Consider the following 15,104-nt stretch of genomic DNA (forward strand, 5'->3'; position numbering starts at 1 on the left):
ACCACAGTGAGTTCACAATTACTTTATTAGGTGAATGAAATCAAAACGGCACGATTTAAAAAGACTGAATATGAAATAAGTTGCCTAAAGTGATTTGACTTTAACAAAAGCAACACGATGTAAAGCCCTTGACTTTACGGATTGTAAAGATTACATAAAGTAATAACAATCAATAAAATGTTTGTCAATCAAAAGTGTTTTGTTAAAACTTACTGGACATCCAGTGGAAACCACCACACCCACAGAAAGATTACAAGTAAAGCAGAGTTTAGACAAAGTGCCTTCTGGTGGGAGAGCACTTTTAATGCTTTGGCTTAAGTTTGAACTTCACACTGTCCTTGAAACAGGAACGTAACATCCCTTACACAAAGTGTCATTCTATCCTTTCATGGCAGCAACAGCAACGTAATCACTATACGGTGTTTTTATCTGAAATGTATCATCACAGACTCAGGTGTTGAATTATCCACAGAGCGATATTCATAAAGCCATCTGATTCAGCATCCACCTTGGAAAGAGAGTGGTTGTTCCCTGGGTACCACAGTAACCTAAGCAACACAAACCAGAGCATTACTGAATGAACAACAGACAAAAATAAGACTCCAGTTATCCCGTCTATATCAGGCATAAGCAATAAAACACGTTACTCAGGACGCCGCTTACCGAACTGGAACCTGCTTTGCTTTGAGTGCTTTGTAATATTCGACTCCTTGCTTGTTAGGTACACGCTTGTCATCTTCTCCTATGGTCAGCAGTACCGGCGTCTTTACCTAGATCAGAAAACACCTTTCATGCTTCATTGTCCAACAACACTTACAAAGACATATCCACAAACCCAAGAGATTTTCAAGGTTATACCTGTGCAACATGCCTAATAGGGGACTTATTCAGCATCTGCTCCCAAACAGCAGGGTCAGGCAGACAGTCTGTACTGTAGTTATAGCCAGCCTCAACCATGCACCTGCAGAAAAAAAAGGAACACAAATTGACTGCTTGACTGCGCCATTTTCTGTTCCTCTTGTATTTGTGTACATTTTGAACACTTCCCTCCGAGCTGATATCATTACAAGCTATAAATTGTAACGATATTTTGTTAATGTTCATTTTTAATCTTGGCATGATGTGAAAAATGTCCGATCTGGAAGTTCAAAAGTACTTCCTCTGTTGTGTTAGAGTAGTGTAATGTAAGCTGTTGGCATTTTCATGTGACACTAATATGAGAGATCTTTGAAAACATACTGATCCCCCTTTTTTTTCTTGCTCCATGTTTGCAATATGTTAAAGGATATTAGATTTGCTATAAGTGCACTTTTATTTAATTGGATTTACAATTACAGGATCAGTCCCCAGTAATTTTTCAATGTCTTTGGCTTTATTGCCCATTCTTACTTCCAGCTGTGGTAACTGAATAGAAGGAGTGTCGCTGCTAAAATGCCACAGTTATGCAGTTGCGTATGAGTTCCCTAAAAATATGCATAAACAAATGTGGGCAAAAGTGTGAGAATATGCATGACAAGACCTACCAGTCTGGTATGTCTGTGCTGCCAATCATGGAGGCCAAGTTGATAACAGGGTTGCGAGCCACACAAGCCTTGTAGAATTCTGGGTACTGTCCGATCAGATGACAGGCCAGGAAACCCCCGTGAGAGCCTCCACAAACTGCCACTTTCTGCACGTCGAGGTCGTTACTTTTCAGCACACTTTCAACTGCAAACTGGTGGCGACAAAAGCAGAGAACAAATGTAAAACATTTCAAAGACACATGGACCAAGCAAAAATAAAAGTAGGAGGAGAGAAGAAGGCAAAAGGAGGGAAAACTGAACTGGTGTTATGAGCTTTAAACAGAATGTATCGCAAACACTAAATATCGAAACCAATTAACTCAGTCATGTAAACAAAGCTATCACCATGCAGCAAACAACTGGATGCATGTACAGATATTCAAAACCATGACATGAAAAATATTGTGAGAGTTATGGACACTTACTTGAACATCTTTGACATCCTGGCTGCCAACATTGCCCAGCAGTGAGAGGATATTGTCCTGGCCGTATCCAATGGAGCCACGATAGTTCACTGAAAGTATAAAGCACACTAGGGGTATTGGGATATCCATGTACTGACAATAACTGTGATATGTAAATAATGTAACATGGTAAAGTGACATGGTTATTTTTTTAATCTTGCAATAATAAAACCATTAGTGCTGGATATTTTTGTTTGTAGCAAGTGGAAGTACTACAGAAATGACTGGACACAAAATCCAGATTACAGACTTTTCTAATATAGAAAAAACTATATTGCCAACCAAAGAGGCCTTCCATCTATAAATATATCACCAGAACTAAGTTTAATATAAACATATGAAATCACTTTTGGTTTATCAAATTCTCTAAAATAAGAGGCAACTGCTTAGACTTGTGTTAAGTACATTAATGCATATGTTTTGCCTTATATACATGGTGACCAATTATGGCTACATGTGTAGTCACCCCACAAGTGCCCATTTTGAGCCAGGAAAAACCCTGAATTTGCTGTTCCAAGCCCCAGTCCAAATATTAAAGAGAAAGAGAATCATTCATGTTTTCATAGTCTAAATTAAAGTAATTTAGGGACGACTGTTCTCTTAGCAGGTCTAGTTACTTCACATTCTTATAAGAACTTACCCAGTAATACAGCAAAGCCCATTTTGCACAGCACAGCAACGGAAAGACCCCACTCAGCCACTATCACTGAGTGAGGGCCACCTAGTGAGATAAATATTGAGTTTGTGTTAAAATCTATTGCCTGAGTGTTTGAAACCATAGTTCAAGTGAGGCATGAAAGTAATATGCATGTAGAGTTACAGTATTTACAGTATTACTACTGCATGGACTACAAGCTGTGTTATAAAAGACTATTCTTGGGTATCAGAATAGCGCACTATCGTCATAGCAACCACAATCTTATCAGCAATAGCTCTCGACTGAAAGGAAACAAATCCCAAAACAGATTCAATCCTAAAAGTAAATCCAAAATGGATTAGTATCACAGGGTTATTACTTTCAAATGTAGCTGTATTTCATGTATGTTATTAATACAGAGCATTTACAATATTGATTCTGCTTTTCTGGTATATTTCTCTAAGTAAACATTGCACAACAACTGATAAATACTCCCATTTTTGTCTCTACTGAAAACAAATAATGGTTTAAAAATCAAAATTAAAGAAACAAACCATGAGGAATGACGATAAGAGGCAGCTTCACTCCATCCTTAACCTCCTTTGGTTTGATCAGCAGAGCATCAAAATCAAGGCCCGCTAGAATAGCAAGATTTAAGAGAAGTTTGTGAGCCTTTCTGACATAAAAAAGACAAAACAGTTTTTAGAGGTGTAAACCCAAATATTATAAATATTCAAGAAATATTTACCAACTTAAAGTAAGCATTCCCAAGCTAGTTTTATCCAGCATAGCAACATTGAAACTAATTGCACTGCTGGCATACTGATTACCAAAAAAAACGACTGAACTTTAAGAGTTTGGCTCATTAGATTAAAAAAAAAAAGGGACAAATTCTAGATTTTAAACGATCTCCAATGACTTCAGATTAGATGCTATTAACCATCTTACGATATTGACTGTTGTCTTGGTCTGGAGGAGGGGTGAAGGTCAAAATCTTCCAATCGATTTCTGGCAACGTCGGAGAGTCTTCCAGAGTGACCCAGACAACATCCTCCTCGGACTCCCTGCTTGGGAGGAAACCCACCATCTGTACAAAAGAAATGGCACTGATGTAAGTGACGCAGCCCCAGCTGTGTCACAAAAATTGCATGCATATATATATATATATATATATATATATATATATATATATATAGCCCATAGCACAAGTCACCATCAAGTGCGGTTAGGGTTAGGGTATATATATATATATATATATATATATATATATATATATATATATATATATATATATATATATATATATATATATATATATATAGCCCATAGCACAAGTCACCATCAAGTGCGGGATCTACCAAGGAGATGCTCTGTCCCCACTGCTGTTCTGCATAGGCCTGAACCTCCTCAGTGAGATCATTAACAAGACTGGCTACGGATACCGACTACGAAACGGAGCAGTTGTCAGCCACCTCCTGTACATGGATGACATCAAGCTGTATGCCAAGAGTGAACGAGACATCGATTCACTGATCCACACTACCAGGCTATACAGCAATGACATTGGAATGTCGTTCGGACTGGAGAAGTGTAGTCGGATGGTATCAAAGAGAGGGAAGGTAGTCAGAACTGAGGGGATTGAACTACCAGAAGGCAACATTGCAGACATAGAGGACAGTTACAAGTACCTGGGGATCCCGCAGGCAAATGGGAACCATGAAGAGGCCGCTAGAAAGGCTGCAACCACCAAGTACCTGCAGAGGGTCAGGCAAGTCCTGAGGAGTCAGCTGAATGGTAAGAACAAGATCCGGGCCATCAACACCTACGCCCTGCCCGTGATCAGGTACCCTGCTGGGGTAATAAGCTGGCCAAAGGAGGAGATAGAAGCCACTGACATAAAGACAAGAAAGCTCCTTACCATGCATGGAGGGTTTCACCCCAAGTCCAGCACCCTGAGGCTGTACGCTAAGCGGAAGGAAGGGGGCCGGGGACTGGTGAGTGTCAGCACCACAGTCCAGGATGAGACAACGAACATCCAAGAATACATTGGGAAGATGGCCCCAACTGACCAAGTGCTCAGTGAATACCTCAGGCAGCAGAAACCCAAGAAAGAGGAGGGAAACGAGGAACCATCATGGAAGGACAGGCCCCTGCACGGTATGTACCACCGGCAGATAGAGGAGGTGGCTGATATCCAGAAATCCTACCAGTGGCTGGACAAAGCTGGACTGAAAGACAGCACAGAGGCACTAATCATGGCAGCACAAGAACAAGCTCTGAGCACAAGATCCATAGAGGCTGGGGTCTATCACACCAGGCAAGACCCCAGGTGCAGGCTGTGTAAAGATGCCCCAGAGACAATCCAGCACATAACAGCAGGGTGCAAGATGCTAGCAGGCAAGGCATACATGGAACGCCATAACCAAGTGGCCGGCATAGTGTACAGGAACATCTGTGCCGAGTATAACCTGGAAGTCCCGAGGTCAAAATGGGAGATGCCCCCAAGGGTGGTGGAGAATGACCGAGCTAAGATCCTGTGGGACTTCCAGATACAGACGGACAAAATGGTGGTGGCTAACCAACCGGACATAGTGGTGGTAGACAAACAGAAGAAGACGGCCGTAGTGATCGATGTAGCGGTTCCGAATGACAGCAATATCAGGAAGAAGGAACACGAGAAGCTGGAGAAATACCAAGGGCTCAGAGAAGAGCTCGAGAGGATGTGGAGGGTGAAGGTAACGGTGGTCCCCGTGGTAATCGGAGCACTAGGTGCGGTGACTCCCAAGCTAGGCGAGTGGCTCCAGCAGATCCCGGGAATAACATCGGAGATCTCTGTCCAGAAGAGCGCAGTCCTGGGAACAGCTAAGATACTGCGCAGGACCCTCAAGCTCCCAGGCCTCTGGTAGAGGACCCGAGCTTGAAGGATAAACCGCCCGCAGGGGCGTGCTGGGTGTTATATATATATATATATATATATATATATATATATATATATATATATATATATATATATATATATATATATATATATATATAAAAATATATATGTATATATATATATGTGTGTGTGTGTGTGTGTGTGTGTGTGTGTGTGTGTGTGTGTGTGTGTGTGTGTTATAAAATGCTGATCCTACCAGATTTGGAGGGCTGTTGGGAGAAGAGCAGTTCACCACCATCAGATCTCTCTCTATGTTCAGCAGACACCAGTTACCAACCTCAGACTCTAAAGGCAAACAATGATCACCATTAGAAACAGCTTAAAACACACACTGAAGTGGTCCTAGAACAATATAGGTTATTATTAACTAACTAACCAAATACTTAAAAACCCTAAGTATATCTCGTGACTCACTTGCAGTCAGAGAGGTGATGCTCCCTGTGCTTATATCCACCATCAAGAGATCCTAAAAAGAGCAAAAACATATGACAATAACATTTTTTTTGCATACAAACGAAAAATTCTCATTATTTGCAAACTGTTAAATAACTGAAATATATATGAAAAAGGTGATATTAACCCTTAATGTGTATTTTTTCCCCTCACAATATCAAGAAATTTCCCAGACAGTAACTTTACCTTGAGGCTGCGCTGAGGGCAAGAAATAATAACACGCTGACTATCAGCTGACCAGCACTGAGGGGACAACTGACAACTGTAGATACCGGTAAAGCCATCTGCACAGCCAAACATTAATCATTTTTTAATATAAATATATGCAGTTTTATATACAGAAAAAAAAATGGTGACCACTATGTATTCCCTACCCTCTCCAGGTCGCTTCACGACATCCACCACCACCGAGGTCTTCTTAGTATACCAGTCATACTAGTATTAAAAGAAAAAAGCAAGAGCTAAGCCAATGAACAGAAATTTAAGGAAAGCTAATTTCATAAGAAGGGAAAGTTAGCACATTTGGTTGAAAAAAGGCCAGATTCAGTTTTACCATACACAGCCTGTTGCACTGCATGTGTGGTCCATAGACAGAACACTCTAGGTAGACAATTCGACACTGGTCCGGGCTAAGCCTGGGAGAGCACACTGCGCTGGTGCCTGATGAAAGCTGCTCTGATGGGCACAACAAACACATACATATGTACATGAACAACCTTTTACAGCTGGGTCCATAACACAATAGATTAAACATAAGTGGAACTGCATTTCTACTTAACTGGATATGATAACTTCAACTTAACTTGTGTTCATAAAATAGGTCTGAATGATAGAAATAACACAAATCCACTCACCACATTTCCCACCAGTAAGATCCACGTAGAACAAAGATGACCTGACAGAGAAAAATGAAACATAAACGACTTACAGTATTAGCTTATGAGGGTATTTATGACTGATCAGCTGTGCAGTCTGACTTGATCGTTGTAAACTGTCATCACCTCCTGTTGGGGCAGTACTTGAGGCCAAGTCTGAAAGGCTCATGCCACCAGCCTACAAAAACCACACCTGTGTCACCTGGAGCCCAAAATGCCTGCAAATACAGAAAAAGTGTGATACCAAGAGTAAAAGAGAGAAAGAACAAAATATTATGAGGATACTTGAAGAGTGTAAACATTAAAGAAAAGCATACACCAAATGGAAAAAAGAAAAAAAACTATTGCACTAACCTGCCCTGGTGAGATATCTTCAGGCACTCCTTCCAACACAGAAACATTGCTTCCCTCGATGTCCAAAACACAAAGCACAGGACAGCTCTTACTAACCAAAGTCTCTCCCCAGTCCTCATGGAAGACAAACTGCTCCCCCTGCAGGAAGAAGATGGGAAAATTTAAACTAACGAGGAAAAGAACTTAAGACCAGAATTAAACCTTTGAACTGTGAAAATATTTTCAGTTTCGGGAATATTAGCTCCATTCACTTTTACAGCCTCCTTTTTCTCAGTTCTCAAGGTCTCGTCCTCATCTCCAATAGAAGACAACTCTGGAGACTCAGTCTATAAGGAGAATATGGAACATAGAATGGTTAATACTTATTAACTACTAGTCATTTCTGTTGTTTCACATTCAATTATACAGTGAATTAACTCTCTAGAGAGGAGACAGTAAACACACTCCACTGCAACTGCATAACAATCAGTATTGTTATGGGATTTTGCTTTTGAATAGCAAGGAAAAAGACATATCTTTTAATAAGTTTACAATATTGTTTATGACTGAAAAGTAAGCTTTCTTTCAATGACATTCAACGACTTTTGAGAGTACTTTCATCTCTTTGGTGTGAGTGCAAATATGTCAAAGTCATTAGTTCATTTTTTTTATTTTTCCAGAATCCAACATATATTTCATGCTTTTTAATTTGTTTTAATACAAACAGACCTGGAAGAAAGATTCTGCTGTTGGTCTTTTTCTTTCTGCCACATATAAGAGGTGGGTCTCAGAGTGAGACCAAACCAAGCAGCCAAACTGGTCTAAGGATGAAAAATAACCCACACACAAAAGTTTAAATTTAAGATATTTAGGAAAAACAACAAGCACCAAAGATTTTACAACAAGATGACTTACCATCTTCATAAACTTTGCCATGCTTCTTTAAGGCTGTCAGATCTATGCTCTTCACCTTAATGTTTTTACTCCAGATCTGAAAGGCCACAAGCAGGTAAGTAGAAGAACATTCAAGTTAAAGTCCGATTTTTTCTAATGTAAGCTAACACACAGTTTCCCATGGTGTTGCCATGGAAAATAAGAGACTAACACAGTAGGAGAAATAAAATGCTAAAGTGGAACAAAGACAAATAAAGAGCAGGTGTGAAACTCAGTGCTGACACTGAGCCAGACACACACCTCCAGAAACTGTTTATCTTTCCCTTGAACCGTGCATTCTCTGACAACTGCCTTCATTTCACCAGAAGGAGAATCCTTACTTAGCACCCTGACAGGAGACACAAATGAGAATATATTGTTGTATCTGCTCAGAAAGTATGACAGTATTTGTAGCCAAACAATAGATCAAATATGAAAGTGATACATACTCTCCTTTGATCTCAGTGCAGTTTCCCGAGGCTCCAGAGTAGACCACTGACTTGTCATCGTGAAATACAATGTACTGCCTGCAAAACTTAACAGTCTCATTCCTCTCCAGATCCCGCTGGTTCCATTCTGCAGAAGAAAATAACCACATAAAAATATAATTAACGTGCATCATTACATGCAAATCTGACCGTGTTACGTGCAGCACATTAGGTGTACCTGTGTAAATGTTGCTGTATTTGCCTCCATACTGAGAAGTGATTACGGGTCCCACATCTGCTCTGGTCAAAGATGGATAGAGGCTGAGCTCTTTATAGAGCTTGGCAATTTCCTTCGCACTGGTTACCACCTGACAGCACACAGCAGAAAAACTCACATTACGTCTCAGTGACAGAAGCTGTCCAACAGCTAACAATGCCCTGTTCATCTTGTTGCTACGAGGCTAACCATCAGGGTAAAGTTTGTAGGCTATCACTCACTATTTACCGCTAAAAAAAAGGAAACCAGATGTTAAACATATGTCAAAATAAAGCAACACCCATGCCTTCGACAAAGAAACCAATTAAAACAGTTTGTTTGCTTCGAGTAGCATTTGTCCGATTTAACAGTATCCACATGACCAGGAACTTCCTGCAGAAGAAAACAACTGAATCACTGTCCGACTGCTAGCTTGACTCGGAAGCTGGCTAACGTTAGTCAGTTATTACAAAAAAATCGTGACAGCGTAATTACCGCCCGCAACACATTTGCACCTATTTAGTAACAGATTTTTGAACACAAAATCCACACATGATCAACGTCAGCCGTCAGTTCCACTTAAATCATACCTGCGACTCCATAATAGCAACGGTGTGTGTCGCTAGTCTGTAAATATCAACCAGTTAGCGGCACAAAGAATGAAAGCGCCACTACAAAGCGAGCCATAAAGTACCCGTTACCGCTTCCTGCTGCCCCTTAACAAATAAAATACTTGATAAACAGTTTCTGAATGAATCAAAGCATCGTTATTAAGTTAATGAATACATATTAATTTTAAACGAATAAAAGCACTCTAAAATGTGTTGCCGACAACTTAGAACGCTGTTCACTAAACAGAGGTGTTAAGCATATACTTTTATTTTGTAAAACAATTGCTATTGTGATACTTAACAGGAAGCAGCACACAGCAAGTAAGGAACTTTTTAGATGCCCACTTGCACTGTTAAAACTACTTTTACACTACTTTACATAGTGTTAAATTAAATATCTTAACTATCTAATTGTATATTTATATGATAAGAGAGAAACGTATATGGGGAAAATAGGTGATTACATAACTTTATGAGTAGTATTTTTATTTAATCCCTGTGTGCATGACAGCTACTGCTCTGGTCTTGTCAGTCAGCTGTGGTAGGTGGGGTCACAAAGAGCCAAGATGGCTGATTTTGAGGAGCCGCTGTCAGATGAAGAGAAGGTTTGGAGACTCTTTAATTCTTTGCTCAGCAACATTTTTCTCATTTATAAATGGGCTCACCTGTTATATATTTATGTGAAATTTGGAAAGAGAATGGTAGTTTTTGTTCTGATGTAGAAATTATAAACTTCTGTTTTAAGCTACCGTGAGCTAACTAGCCAACGCTAGTTAGTTGGCTAGCAGCTACAGAAGCAAACATCCATTCATTGAGGGTTTAACCATTTTGGTGCTGAAAAAATGTTTAGAATAAAAATTAAATTAAAATAAAAGTATCACGACTAGTTTCCAACTAGTGTGACAATGTCCATGCCAGTGATAATCACAGAGAGGGCTGTGTGTTCCTCCTATAGCGTTCGCTAACATTAGCAGCTACCATTACTTTGCCTTCGATTTCTGGGTCAAACAGATTCAGTTGCAGCTCAAATGCTTATGTTTGCATCACATGACTTAAGATCAGGATTCAGGTGCCTAGAGTTAAGATGAAGCCTGACGGTGTCACTATTCGCAACGCCAGTTAGAGGCATGCATTTCAGCATTGTCGTTCTTTGGGAAAGGGTAACTGCTGTAGGGTAAGGCATCTGAACAGGAAGACAAAGTGGCGACAACATTCTTCTGATAACATCAATCTGTTGCCATTCAGGTAGGAAAACAAAGGGCGGGATGACATTTTGCTTACGAGGAACTGACAAGCAGTGTTTAAATTCAGTGTCCACTTCAAATGACAGTCTATCCTTTATTTAGTAAAACTTGCTCTCTGCTAGGTTAAAGTCTCGACTGTTGCAAAAGACATGGGAGCTTTAAAGTTACACTGACTTTTTCACAAGAAAAGCTAGCAACCTAATTCAAAATCAGTAACAAAACCGGTTGTTAATTGGAATGTTAAATTTGTTAAAATGTGGTTACTTACTTGAGCCAAAATGGCAAAAGCTACAAGAATGTTAGGAATTACCCCACAGATTGAAACCAAGTCACTGTACAGAATATTTGCCTTCAAACGTGTCTAATAAATGCCAGAATGAGTACAACATGGGGGTTACAGACGCCAGGCTAATCAGACATTGACAAGTCTGGGTTTGGCAGTCGTTCCGATATTACAGACTTTGTACCAGGGAGGTGAGAGATTAAAGATCCAGTGGGTAATGACAGGAAAATGTGGGATTGCAGTGAACCAGTAGACCTCAGCAGAAATCCCCTCCTACCTTTCCCATGAAATAAAATGTTATTATATATTTTTTAAACTGTGTAAAATAGGTTTTCATTTACTCAAACATAAGATATTTTTGTCTATAAAATGGCAATAAATGAGAGAAAATCATGTTTTGTTTTGCTTAAAAAATACAACAAGCTTATTGCCTATTCCACATCACATGCTGTAATGTGAATTACCATGTATACGGACCTTGCAAAGGCCCAGTCTGAGTCAGAAAAAGCCCTCATTACTTTGATGGCTGAATTAATTGGTGGCATTAAATTTTTGTCTGCAGGTCCGCATAGCCGCCAACTTTGTGACACATGCCCCCCCTGGAGAGTTCAATGAAGTCTTCAATGGTAAGAAGCAGATGTAGAAAGATGTCTTTGATAATATTACTGACTTATGTATTATACTTTGCTTCGAACAATAAGAATAACTTTCTGTCTCTTGAGAGATCTATCCAAACGTTGGTTTATTTTACTCTTTGTAGATGTGCGGCTTCTCCTCAGCAATGACAATCTTCTTAGGGAGGGGGCTTCACAGTAAGTGCTGCTTAGTTACGCATATTCAGGAAATGGGTTACAAAAGTTTCCATATGGGAAATTTTTCATTTCAGAGATGTTTGTCATTCCTTATATCTTTAAGGCACTTTTTTGAAATACATTTGATGCCATATTATTAATATATACTTTGTTTTTCTGCCGATTTTCTTCCTCCAGCTCCTTTGCCCAGTACAACATGGATCAATTTACACCTGCCAAGTTAGAGGGATATGATGAGCCGGTATGTTGGGACTTTTGAAATCATTCATTTCAATCGATCATTTTTTGGGCTCCCCCTGAAGCGTTAGTTGATCACGTTTTGATTCATCAGTTGATCATGAGAAAGATCTGAGTACTTCTGTGTGATGTGCATTTATTTCCAGCCCTAAAACAATTTTCTGATGAGCCCTAAATATAAAACCAGGCAACTAAGAAAATCTTGGTTCAAGTGCAGTCGTTTTCATTTTAGGTGAGCAAATACGTGCAACAGCGTTATTCACTCTTTCTTATTCCTTCATTTAAGGTCCTGATCACAGAGCATGGTGACTTGGGTCAGGGACATTTCCTCGATCCTCGCAACTGTTTATCGTTCCGTTTCGACCACCTAAGAAAAGAAGTGAGCGACGTGCAGCCATACGAAGGAGAGACAGCCCTGAGAAGTTGGAGAGATGCCTGTGATACTGCCCTTAGTGCCTATGTCAAAGAGCACTACCCTACTGGAGTCTGTACGGTAAGGTGCATTTAAAACAATATGGTCATTATAGACAACATTGCCTGCTGTTTACCCATAACATCTATGTGTTGCAGGTATATGGGAAAACAGTTGATGGTCAGCAAACGATCATAGCCTGCATTGAAGGACATCAGTTTCAACCCAAAAACTTTTGGTATAGTGTACATCCTGAAAACAGCAGATAAAAAATGCATATGTGAATATATCTAAATATAATAGAATATTTTATTTTTCATAATGTGGCTCTGTCACAGAAATGCTTAGAAATATAGTCTTCTGGGTAAAGGGGGAATATTAGGTACTTATTCAGTGCTTTTCGCTTCCTGATGATCCTGTTTGTAACACAAGTCTTCTTTTATTTTCCCTGACAAAGGAATGGTCGCTGCAGGTCAGAGTGGAAGCTTACCATTGGTCAGTCCACTGCTCAGGTGGTAGGAGTATTGAAAATCCAGGTCAGTGTACACATTGTCATAAATAAGGAGAAATATTGTTGCAAAATATTGGTTTGATAATGAACTTTTTTTTAAATTGCAGGTGCACTATTATGAAGATGGGAATGTGCAACTGGTTAGCCACAAGGAGGTAGAAGACTCCATACCAGTGACTGTAAGTACAAATATTAGTCTGTGTGTCAACAATGTGCGCTGTAGTCGTCTGACTGTGACAGCTTTGTGTGAAGACAAAAGATGTCTCTCACTTTTTTTTTTTGACAGAATGAGATCCAGACAGCTAAGGAATTTGTTGACATTATTGAGAATGCAGAAAATGACTACCAGGTGAGCTAGCTTTTGCTGACTACATGGTTTATGTACTGCCTTAAAAATAAGTGTTACCTGTAACATTTTGAATTTTTAAAAAAGGAAAAACATCAAATCAAATCACTTTTATTGTCACATCACATGTGCAGGTACATTGGTACAGCACATGTGAGTGAAATTCTTGTGTGCGAGCTTCACAAGCAACAGAGTTGTGCAAAATACAATAATGTAAACACAACTGATGTTTGTTTCCCTTCTGCTTTTGCTCCCTCAGACTGCTATCAGTGAGAACTACCAGACCATGTCTGATACGACCTTTAAGGCCCTGCGTCGTCAGCTGCCTGTCACACGCACAAAGATTGATTGGAATAAGATTCTAAGTTACAAGATTGGCAAGGAGATGCAGAATGCTTAAAGCAAGGCTGGGGACTGACCAGGGAGATGCATGCTCCTGCTGGCCCACAACCCACCTGTACCTGCGCAAGGACTAACCAAAGCAAAACTATATCGATATGGGGCAAGGAAAAAAAGAAAACACAAAAAAAATATAACTAAAGGTGTCTGGACTGTTAGGCACAGATGTCTGTCTGTTTGCAGGAATGTTCAATTATGGAAATAATCATGGTTTAGAGAAAATGGTTGTATGTTTGGACAGGGCTGTGCTCAGGACTGCAGCATTAAGTAAATTTCCTCAGCCATCTAAGGATCACAGACCTTCTTAGAAGCTAGTATGAGAAGTTGTGTGTATATATTCTTATTCTTAGTAAAACTGATGTAGAACTATTACAGTTCTCAGCACACACAGAAGGAACCCAGATGCACAAAGCAGCTCATGAGAGAAATCAAGCACACCATCACCTATCAGGGTTTGTTTTTAAGAGATTTTGTGTCATTGTGGTGCGATGAATTAGAACTCGAGTACATGAGTAAAATCAAAATATTGAGTAGCCATTATCTGCCGTGACTGTCCAATACCAAGCTGGCAGTCTTTTTGAAGGGACTTGGGGCTTAGTTACACACTGCAAACAAAACTGAAGCATATTTATTCCTGTTGCAAACATTTAAAAATGGCACAATCCTTAGCATAGCTCTGTTCCTGCACCTATGTGGTTGTCAGTATGTGTTACAGCCAAGGGAATGTTGTTTTCTGTTGTGATCCACTGATGTATGGTCTCTCCACCCATGCAAGCTATGACGACTGAAATTAGAGCAACTTCTATGACGCTGCATCTGCAATACATTCTGTTCTTACTTTGGCAACACCCTCATTGCTGTACAGCTTTTCCTTTGTATAGAGGAAAACTTATATACTCACATTAACCAAGATTTATTTGCCAAAATCTCTTTCCTATGGTAAAGATCTCCATCTTCCCATCCACGTATGCAAATATCTATTTTAATACACAAGTTTTTGTTGGGAGTCTTCGAAAATCGCTCTGTTAACTGCAACAAACTGTTTGTGTAGTGGCCGGCGCCAAGTGGACAGAGCAGCTGCCACATGAGGCACGATCTTACTGTAAATGACTTCTGTAAGGCCACATCATATACTGTTTTGCATCACTTCTGAGTAGGCAGACTCCAGATCAGTTACTTGTTAGCTATATTATGTGCTGTATCTAAACCTTACAATACAAAACTGTGTGCCGATCAGTGAACGTCAATATTGTACTGCCCCATTCTGTTCAAATAAAGAGATTGAACGTGACAGAGTTTTATTTAGTTCTCTGCTCCTGATACAAAAAGTTAGATGGCACTCCAATCAAGATTTCAACAACGGACATTGT

General features: G+C 39.7%; 2 protein-coding genes across 3 annotated transcripts; one reads left to right on the forward strand and one right to left on the reverse strand.

Moving 5' to 3' along the window:
• Positions 1 to 7: 7 nt before the first annotated feature.
• Positions 8 to 9,620, reverse strand: LOC113013677 (acylamino-acid-releasing enzyme-like). 2 transcript variants are annotated; one of them, XM_026154772.2, is made up of 23 exons: positions 9,470 to 9,620; positions 8,862 to 8,991; positions 8,645 to 8,771; positions 8,457 to 8,544; positions 8,178 to 8,253; positions 7,992 to 8,083; positions 7,535 to 7,609; positions 7,284 to 7,421; positions 7,056 to 7,147; positions 6,909 to 6,949; positions 6,608 to 6,729; positions 6,429 to 6,489; positions 6,241 to 6,338; positions 6,016 to 6,067; positions 5,798 to 5,886; positions 3,612 to 3,750; positions 3,218 to 3,301; positions 2,667 to 2,747; positions 1,988 to 2,076; positions 1,524 to 1,714; positions 859 to 961; positions 664 to 770; positions 8 to 548 (listed from the first exon to the last, which is right to left on the reverse strand). In XM_026154772.2, the coding sequence occupies exons 1-23, from the start codon at positions 9,479 to 9,481 to the stop codon at positions 443 to 445; spliced, it is 2,193 nt and encodes a 730-aa protein (XP_026010557.1). In that variant the 5' UTR covers positions 9,482 to 9,620; the 3' UTR covers positions 8 to 442. The 2 variants fall into 2 exon arrangements, with proteins under 2 accessions (XP_026010557.1, XP_026010556.1); XM_026154771.2 differs by lacking the exon at positions 9,470 to 9,620 and having other exon boundaries at positions 8,862 to 9,069.
• Positions 9,621 to 9,839: 219 nt separating this feature from the next.
• capza1b (capping actin protein of muscle Z-line subunit alpha 1b) lies at positions 9,840 to 15,025 on the forward strand. Its single transcript, XM_026154234.2, has 10 exons — positions 9,840 to 10,095; positions 11,580 to 11,643; positions 11,778 to 11,829; positions 12,007 to 12,070; positions 12,353 to 12,559; positions 12,637 to 12,716; positions 12,936 to 13,014; positions 13,097 to 13,168; positions 13,276 to 13,338; positions 13,595 to 15,025. The coding sequence occupies exons 1-10, from the start codon at positions 10,057 to 10,059 to the stop codon at positions 13,733 to 13,735; spliced, it is 861 nt and encodes a 286-aa protein (XP_026010019.1). The 5' UTR covers positions 9,840 to 10,056; the 3' UTR covers positions 13,736 to 15,025.
• The last annotated feature ends 79 nt before the right edge of the window (positions 15,026 to 15,104 follow it).

This window comes from Astatotilapia calliptera, chromosome 20, assembly GCF_964374335.1.
Source record: "Astatotilapia calliptera chromosome 20, fAstCal68.1, whole genome shotgun sequence".
In the NCBI taxonomy this organism is placed as follows: domain Eukaryota; kingdom Metazoa; phylum Chordata; class Actinopteri; order Cichliformes; family Cichlidae; genus Astatotilapia; species Astatotilapia calliptera.

Bases quoted from the DNA above. Each gene is read 5' to 3' on its own strand.
- LOC113013677 (XM_026154771.2), bottom strand. From the start codon at position 9,069: ATGAACAGGGCATTGTTAGCTGTTGGACAGCTTCTGTCACTGAGACGT. The intron at 7,422-7,534 runs GTGAATGGAGCT...TTCTTCCTGCAG, and splicing joins AGAAAAAGGAGGCTGTAAAA to GGGGAGCAGTTTGTCTTCCA. The intron at 962-1,523 runs GTAGGTCTTGTC...TTTTTTCTGCAG, and splicing joins AGCACAGACATACCAGACTG to GTGCATGGTTGAGGCTGGCT.
- capza1b (XM_026154234.2), top strand. From the start codon at position 10,057: ATGGCTGATTTTGAGGAGCCGCTGTCAGATGAAGAGAAG. The intron at 10,096-11,579 runs GTTTGGAGACTC...TTTTGTCTGCAG, and splicing joins CGCTGTCAGATGAAGAGAAG to GTCCGCATAGCCGCCAACTT. The intron at 11,830-12,006 runs GTAAGTGCTGCT...TTCTTCCTCCAG, and splicing joins CTTAGGGAGGGGGCTTCACA to CTCCTTTGCCCAGTACAACA.